Raw genomic sequence first — 8,987 nt, forward strand, 5'->3', positions numbered from 1 at the left:
TAATTGAAGTTATCCCAGTCTAGAAGAAAAAAATAAGTTAAAGTGAAACCCAGTCACAATACCAAGGGGGGGGGGGTTCTTTTCCAAGGGACTGGGATGGCGGCTCAGGACATGGCTGGAAAGCTGGGCACCAGTGCAGACCTGGCTTTGACAGCTTCCGGCCCAGAGCCCTGTCCTGCTCTGACTTCTTGGTGGGACCTAGTCTAGGTGCTTCTGTTAGAGCCATTATCGGGTCCTGCTGGCCTCCAAGCCAAACACACAAACTGAGTGCATCCACTAGAACAATTATCCAAAGAAACTGTTTGTGCCTGTTTGAAGTTTGTCTCCCTGGGAACCCTGGGTTCTCGGAGCCCACTGGATTGAAGGCAGATGCCTTTCATTAAGGTGGCAGGAAGAACCTGACACTTAGCCAGGAGAGAAAGAGGAAAACCAGCCATGTGGCAGGCTTCAAGGAGCAGGACATGAGACAGAGTCGAGGGACCAACATCAGCTCCTGTGTCTGTGTCCCCCAGCATGGGCTGCTTGAGGAAGAAAACCCTATCTTTTCTCTTCATTTTTGTGTCCATCTATGTACACGGGACTCTGTTGCAGGAAGCTGTCTCAGCTGGGCAAAGAAAACCATTCTTCGAGAGGCTCCGTAGACTAGAAGAGCAGGTAAGTGTACCACACATAGGGAATTGGTTATATAAAACCAGGAGCAGGTAAAGGATGGCTGTTACAGAGACAGCTGCTGTCTGTGATCCGTGGACACAGCGCTTGGTTTGCAGTCCTTGCTGGAAGCTGACGATATCCCCACCTGTGTTTGGAAAGCTGGCAGACATTTGCTAGGCCCTGCTCTGATGTCCAACTAGAGAGAGAGAGAGAGTGTGTGTGCGCATGTGTTTGTGTGTGTGTGTGTGTGTGTAGATGCAGGAGACCTGAAGAGGTCTCTAAGAGGCCCAAAGAGCACAGCTGGAGAAGCCTGGGTAGCGGCTATGGACAGTATCCATAGCTGCCGGAGCTGTGAGAGCACTGGTCTACTTCAAAGCAGAACATGTACCATGCCCCAAGGGTCCCAAGTGGGGTCTATAGACAGTTCCCCGGCCCAAGCACGTCCTGTACTGATCCTGATAAAGCCAGGCGTGGTGGTGTGTTATCTGTAATCCCAGCACTTAGATCTGAGTAAGAGTATTGCTGTGAGTTTGAAACTAGCCTGAGTGACTTAGTGAGTGCTAAGCCAGCCTCAGCTACTGAGTGATATTCTGTCTCAAAACAAACAAACGCAACAACAAAAAGGCTGAAAAGGCTAAGGTTGGGGGCTGGAGAGATGGCTCAGCAGTTAAGAGCACTTGACTGCTCTTCCAGAGGACCTGGGTTCAATTCCCAGCACTCACATGGAAGCTCACAACTGTTTGTAACTCCTGTTTCAGGGAATCCAATCCATGCAATAGACATACGTGCAGTCAAACACCAATGTACATTAAATAAAAATAAGCTTTTTAAAAGGCTAAGGTTGTATGTAGCTCAGTGGCAGAGGGCTTCCTTGCCTAGAATACACAAAAGCCTAGATTCAGTCCCCAGAACTGTGAAAATATAAATTAAAAAATAAAAATAAAAAAATAAACTTGGAGCTGGAGAAATAGTTCAGCAATTAAGAGCAACAGGTAGTTGCAGAAGAGTCAGGTTCATTCTCAGCACCCACACGATGGCTCACAACTGTCCAAAACTCCGAAGGCACAGGGCACACATATGGAACACACATGGAACACAACACACATGCAGGAAAAACACTCATACACATAAATTCAAATAAATCTAACGTTTTTGTTTTGTTTCAAGACAGGGTTTCTCGTGCAGCCCTGGCTGTCCTGGAACTTGCTCTGTAGACCCAGCTGGCCTCGAACTCACAGAGACCCACCTACCTTTATCTCTACCACTGCTCAGCTCAATCTAAACTATTTTTAAATGCACTCATCACAGAGCTATCGCTGAGGACTAGAACAGTGAGATGACTGGCTGAGGTCCTCCAGAGTGTCAGGGTTTCGGAGGGTCACAGCTAGGGGCCATGAACCTGGAGCCTCATGCAGGCTATGGGGCCTGAGGACAGTCACCCCCTTTGTAGCTGGCCCTTTGGGATTAGTCACAATCATCTCTTCACAGGTCCTAGCATGGTGACGAGGATCGACTTGGTCAGTCTGTATACAGTGCCCCCCAGAGGCTTGGTGCGGAACAGATGCTCCTCAAGTACTTAGGATGGCCTCAGCCCAACCCCATAACAGCTGTGTTCTCTTTACAGTTTCGGAGATTCCAACAGGTGACCCTAACACACCTGCAGGACATTGCCAACAACTACAATGTGTGCTACAATATGGATGCCCGCTTCCAGAACCTGGCGGAAGAGAACCAAGCCACAGCTCTAGCAGTAAACCAGTCTCAAGCTGCCATACAAGGGGATGTGGCCCACCTAAAGACCTGGTTTAGGAAGAGCCAGCGCAGGAGCCGGAAGATGGACATCCGGCTCCAAGCCTTGGACCTCTCTCTGAACACAAAGAGCAGGCAGTGGGTGGAGGTGGAAAAGGAGCAAAAGGCACAGAAGGAGGCTATTGCAAGCCTGGCCCTGAGCATGACGGCTCTACAGGACGCTCTGACCAGCTTGACACAGCAAGTCCATAACCAGGATGCCAGGCTTGCTGCTCTTGAGGGCCGGAAGCAGAGGGCCTCTTCTAGCACTGCAGCCTTGGGACTGACGACAGCACCCGCCCCCAACCTTGCTCAGCGAGGCTCAGCTTCCTTGCAACTGTGGAGGGACAGCCAGGCATCCCAGCCTTCACCCCAGCACAGGAGTTCCCCCCAAGACTTCACTGTCCGTGTCCAGGAGATGCAGAAGTTCCAAGCCCCAAGCAGCCATCAAGTAGCTCCACCAAGGACCCACCAAGGACCAGGAAACAGTAAGTGATGCCAGCTTGTCACCCCTATAAAATTCTAGGTTTCCCTAGCAATACCTGAGGTTATAATGCCATTCCCCACCCCAAAAAGCTTTTCCCCGAGGACCATATACCCAACACTAGAAGAGAGAACGGCCCAGCCTTGTCACTTGCAGGTCCTCCCCAGGTCAGGTCCATGGCTGAAGGGCTTCTGTTGAGATGGTGGAATCGGGAGCCGCAGGGTGGGAAATTGTGAGAAGCAATGATCCACACTTCACAATAAAAATAATGAGACTCAGAGCACAACAAAGAAATAGTTTAGTTTGTGGTTACACTTAGAACAAGGGCAGAAATGGTCGGTGCATTGTTTGGCACAAAGCAGTGACTTTCATATTCCTAATCGCATCTCATAGCCTCCTGAATTCTCACTGAGTTCTTCAAGGAGGTACAATCTTTTGTACTTATCTAGCGTAGTCCCAACCGAAATCCTCCTGGGGCTTGAGATGCACTTCTCTTTCCTGATACTGGGCTCAATCACACTGCTGACTTTTCAGTTTAAAATGAACTAAAAAGTGCCCACAGGCAGCCGCTAGAGAAGGAAGAGAGGGCCCTGGTACCGCCTACTTATCTGAGGTCCACAGATAAGTTCTAAAGGCACCTCAGACTGAAAATGGACCATAACTATTTATTTCCTATAGAATAATCCTAGATTATCTGGTTGATACTAGTCACTATAAACTAGAGAAAGGAAGACAGGAGAATCAGAGCTCCAGGACACCTCAGGACAGAGGCAGAGATTAGGGGGTGTACTGTAGAACTGGGGGCTAGCTGGGAGCCAAGGCCTGCAGGGCTTCTCCTACCTCCAAACACAGTGGGCTTCTCCGAGCCTCTAAAGGAAGCTGCCCATGGAACACTGGGACTTGAATCCTGGGAGACCAGGTTCAGGCTGATGTCAGTAAACTTGTAGCAGAGTTATAGCAGCCGTGGGGGACTCAGACAGAAGTTCCCCTGGTCATAAGGTTCTTCACAGACAGGCAGCTGAGTCACACAGAGAGGATTCATCCACTCCCTGAGAAGTTATCCTCAGTTCTTGCCGGTGGAGCAGAAGTGTTCAGATTTTGAGTGCAGAGAGGGGGTAAGGCCCTTGGATGATACAGGTGAGCGCCAGGGCAGGCCCTCAGCAGGGTGGACACTTCTGAGCTGCCTCATGCTCCGGGCTGACTCTCTTCTCTCTGTTTCCAGTTTGCAGCACGGGCCCAGTACTGATCTTTCCCAACACCTCCACTGAAAATGTGATCTTTCTTAGCCCCGGCTTCCTCATGCCCCTACGAGCCCTGTCCTTCTGTAGTTGGGTCCGAGTGGCCACCAGCCACCTGGGCACACTCCTTTCCTATGCCACCAAAGACAATGACAACAAGCTAGTACTGCATGGCCGAGACTCCCTGGTCCCCGGCTCCATCCACTTCGTGATTGGTGACCCGGTCTTCAGGGAATTGTCCCTGCAACCACTACTGGACGGTCAGTGGCACCACATTTGTATCATCTGGACATCCATGGAGGGCAAGTACTGGCTCCACATAGACAGAAGAACAGTAGCCACTGGCTCCCACTTCAGAGAGGGCTATGAGATCCCTCCTGGTGGGTCCCTTGTGCTGGGCCAGGAACAAGACACTATGGGGGGTGAGTTTGACAGCTCTGAGGCCTTTGTAGGGAGCATATCTGGATTGGCCATCTGGGACCGGGCACTGGTCCCAAGAGAAGTTGCAAACTTGGCTACTGGGAAAGAGTTCCCGACAGGTGCCATCCTGACACTGACCAATGTCACGTCAGTGGGTGGATTCGTGCAGACAGCCAAATGTACCTGCCTAGAGCAATGTCCATAGTGCTGTCATGCATGGGCTGCAGCACAGTCAAGGCCATCAAGAAGAGCAAGCCTCCATATCAACACATCCCATAACGCCCCTGCCATCTCTGCTGGGCTATGTGCACCTGAGCTCAAATGTGGGCACCTCCTGCATGGAGACTGGCAGTAGATGGAAAATGTACATTGGAGAAAGAGAGGGCCCCAGACTACAACTTTCCACTGTTGCGCAACTCCTCTTTTGATTTGTTTTTTGTGGTCTTGTTTGAATGTTGTTTTCTGAGACAGGGTCTCATACTGTGCTTAGTGGCTGGGAACTTACTCTGTATCCCAGGCTGGCCCCAAACTCAGAGCAATCTGCCCCAGATGCGACTCCTATCCCCTCTCTCTGACATATTCTCACTATGTAGGTCGGATTAGCTTGAATTCATGATCCTCCAGCCTCTTGAGTGCCAAGACACCTGGATTTCACATCACAGTGACTTCTTCCTCCTCTGCTTCTTTTTTGGTTTTTTGAGACAGGGTTTCTCTGTGTAGCACTGGCTGTCCTGGACTCACTTTGTAGACCAGACTGACCTCAAACTCACAGAGATTCACCTGCCTCTGCCTCTGGGAGTGCTGGGATTAAAGGCTTACTTCACCACCTCCTGGCTTCACAGTGACATTTTTACAAGCTGCACCTTCAGAGCCATTCTCATTCATTTGTAATACGCTATTGTTTTACCCCAGCTGAGCTGGCAGACAGCAACACTGGGCTTGTGTGGACTTCCTTCTGGGGCACTTCTGCAGCCATCAAAGTGGTTCCTCAGACAGAGGAGAAGCCATTTCCTGGGACCCTTGTGAAACTACATGAAGTACTTTTACCATAGTTGTCTACTTTCCAAAGGTTCACTGAAGTTTTCCTGTGAACATGGCTGTTCCAACATCCCTCTCATGAAAAAGGCTCAACAGTCTATTCCCCCACTTCTCTCTCTCTCTCTCTCCCTCTCCCTCTCCCTTTCCCAGGAGCCCTGGGGATTTCCTGGAGATCAGCTGATTATTATTGTTCTATTGTACCGTAGTATCTGTTGAGGCTGCTAGAACTGCCATTAAAGACACACTAGTAATGCTTTACAACATAATTTACCAGGGATAATTTTCATATTATAATATGTGCCATTTTAAAATTGTTTTTTAAGATTTTAATAAAAGTGCTAAGCTGTGCAATCATCGCAATCTATGTTATTTCTTTTCCTTTTGGTTTTTCGATACAGGGTTTCTCTGTGTAGCCCTGGCTGTCCTGGAACTTGCTCTGTTACCAGACCAGCCTTGAGCTCAGAGATTCGCCCGAGTCTGCCTCCCGAGTGCTTGGACTAACAGTGTGCACCACCACCTCTGGCCTATATGAGTCTCCTAAGAGCATCTTTCTAATCTCTTGGTGTGCCCAGTACTCTAGGCCTTCAGCTAAAATCAGCCTTCTAGAACGCCTGTTCCTGAGTCATAGTCAGGGAGTATTTGAGAACTGGAAACCCCCTCCCCCCACCAAGGATGCCTCATGCTGTGATCCTGAATCACTGCCTCCTGCTTCCTCAAGAACCTGAGCTCTTGTTCCCAAACACATCCAGTTGGGAGCCCCTCCTTCCCAAACATCCCTTCTTTGCGTCTCTTGACACATTTTGGAACCAGTTTTTGCTTCATTTCATGCTGGCTCTTTGGAGAGTAGGGGGCAACATCTTTCTCCTGGAAAGAGTCATGATCTAATGATTGCTTGAGGGACAGCATGGTCCTTGGGATTGTTGTTCTGCGCAAGACCCCTAGCAACCAGCAGGAAAAGTTCAACCTCCAATAGTTTGATTACAAAACTTGCTCTCAGTTTTGTGTATCAGAGTATAACAACTGGTATTTTGAAGCATGAACCTCACCCTTTATTTGGCCACTAAATTCTTGCCTTAACTACATCTATTACATTATTACATCCCTGGCCTTGGGTGGAGTCAGTCCCAAGAAGCCATCGGTTCTCCTCTACCCAACCTGTCCACCCCTGTCCGTTTCTCTTCTTACAAGGACTAGGGTGCAGTTCTATGATGGAGCACTTGCCTGACATGTGGAAGGCCCCCAGTTCAATCCATAATAGAAAAAAAGTCAATAAAAACAAAATTGAGGGCCCTGGTCTGTCAGGAGCTGTGAGAATTATACCACCTTGTCAGCAAGGGTTATGGAGGTCATCTAGCTGCCCAGGCATGACCCTTCACCCTAAAATTATTCTCTCCTACATACCCTGCTGTGCCCATACCTCTACTGTGCTTAGCCCTCTGCCCATCCTTTCTTTCCCCAAATCCTATCATTCAGAAGGACCCAAGCCTCTGCATTCAGCTTAACCAACAACCTGTTGCACTTTTATTGTGTGTCAAGAATAGTGACACACAAAGAACTAGAAAAGAGGGCATGTCTCACCTCTGAACCTCTAAGGTGTGTGTGTGTGTGTGTGTGTGTGTGTGTGTGTGTGTGTGTGTGTGTTTAAGCAGGGTTTCTTTGTGTAACCCTGGCTTGTCCTGGAACTCTCTCTAGACTAAGGTGGTCTCAAACTCAGAGATCTGCCTGCCTCTACCTTCTAAGTAATGGGACTGAAGACATGTACCATCACTACCTAGCTTCTGATCAAAGTTCTGAAAGTAAACAGATCCATGTTCAAGCCCCACTGAACACTAATGATCCTAGATAAACAAGCCAGCTTAATTTCCCTACCTCAGTGTCCAGCAATACAAAAGAGAGTCATAATAGCCTTATCACAATTCTTGCAAAATGACAAAGCCAAGGTGCATCAATGAGAAAATTATACCTTTTTGGAGGGAATCTTGTTTTTGTTATAACACACACACAAACACACACTCTTATTTGTAGGGTACTCATGAGGAAAATACAGAACCTCATTTGACGTTCTTCCTCTTTTTTTTTTTTTTTTGTTTGTTTTTTGAGACAGGACTTGTCCTAGACTCTTTGTAGACCAGGCTGGCCTCGAACTCACAAAGACCCTCCTGCCTCTTCCTCCTGAGTGCTGGGATCAAAGGTGTGCGCCACTACACCTGACAACTTTCTTCTTATTATTCTGTGTTTAATTTTGGTTTTATTTTGAATTGTATGAAAGGAAGGACATTTCCTGAAATACTCTCACTCTTAGAAGTTAAGAAGAACTTAAAACTTCCTTGATTTGAAAATTTTCGAACCTAAAAACAGTTGCAAGGTAATATAATATATACACACGTATATCCGAAATCCTCGTTAACTCTCTTAGACATGATTTTTGTTACCACTGAAAGTCTGAATCATATTTTAATTATTTTTATAGGATCTTCCGTCCTCTTATGTTGCCCACATCAACTCCAGCCTTTCCAATATTTCTGTTAAATGTTAACTTTCACGTTGTACCTATTAAGTGTAACTTTCTTCCTTGATCCCTTCTACCACCTTTTGTAATGCAATTGCCATGACACTGCTCAAAATTAACATGGCGCCATTTTCCTTCTTTATCTGTGGAGTGCCACCCATAATGACTACTGTTAAGTTTCAAGTTCCTATAGTTGCAGTATAAAATCCCAGTCCTTGCCCCTATGGAATTGAGGATACATCTAAGAACCTTTTTGATGTAACACTTAAGACTTCACTTGGCAAACTTAACCTTGCTGGGAGTGGTGGCCCACGCCTGTAATACCCAGCACTCAGGGAGGTACAGACAGGTGGATCTCTGTGAGCTTGAGGCCAGCCTGGTCTACAAAGCGAGTCCAGGACAACCAAGGCTACACAGAGAAACCCTGTCTCAAAAACACCAAAAAGAGCAGCAGCAGCAGCAGCAGCACTAATGTCCAAAGCAACCCAAGGCTACTTAACACCACACCCATGCGCTGTCATTCATAGTCCCCTCCTCCTCCAAGAAACCTTTACTTGTCAGGAATGTCAGGGTCTCAAGCCCTTTCCCGGAATTGCAGTAGTGCGGCTGCCCTTCCGGCGGCATGGCACAGGAGACACGAGAAGCCAGCTTGGTTAAGAGGGACGATTCCAGAACCCTTACGGCTGGTTTCTTTTTCTACCATAGCATCTTCTCTTCCGGGACTGTGAGTGCATCTCGGGGTAGTTATTCTCTAGAGTCTGAGTCACTTCCTTCCTTGAAGACTGGCTGCTAACGCTCTCGAGAGCCAGGTTTCTAGCCTGGGCTGCAGTGAACCACAACTCCCAAGCGACCCCGCGCT

At 48.1% G+C, this 8,987-nt stretch overlaps 1 protein-coding gene across 1 annotated transcript; it reads left to right on the forward strand.

Annotated features, from left to right (window-relative positions):
- The first annotated feature begins 513 nt into the window (after window positions 1-513).
- Window positions 514-4,786, forward strand: Ptx4 (pentraxin 4). Its single transcript, XM_055604792.1, has 3 exons — window positions 514-654; window positions 2,276-2,927; window positions 4,146-4,786. The coding sequence occupies exons 1-3, from the start codon at window positions 514-516 to the stop codon at window positions 4,784-4,786; spliced, it is 1,434 nt and encodes a 477-aa protein (XP_055460767.1).
- The last annotated feature ends 4,201 nt before the right edge of the window (window positions 4,787-8,987 follow it).

Source organism: Psammomys obesus, unplaced genomic scaffold, assembly GCF_907164565.1.
Source record: "Psammomys obesus unplaced genomic scaffold, mPsaObe1.curated_primary_1811, whole genome shotgun sequence".
NCBI classification, from domain to species: Eukaryota; Metazoa; Chordata; class Mammalia; order Rodentia; family Muridae; genus Psammomys; species Psammomys obesus.

Bases quoted from the DNA above. Each gene is read 5' to 3' on its own strand.
- Ptx4 (XM_055604792.1), top strand. From the start codon at position 514: ATGGGCTGCTTGAGGAAGAAAACCCTATCTTTTCTCTTCATTTTTGTG. The intron at 655-2,275 runs GTAAGTGTACCA...TTCTCTTTACAG, and splicing joins TCCGTAGACTAGAAGAGCAG to TTTCGGAGATTCCAACAGGT. The intron at 2,928-4,145 runs GTAAGTGATGCC...CTCTGTTTCCAG, and splicing joins CCACCAAGGACCAGGAAACA to TTTGCAGCACGGGCCCAGTA.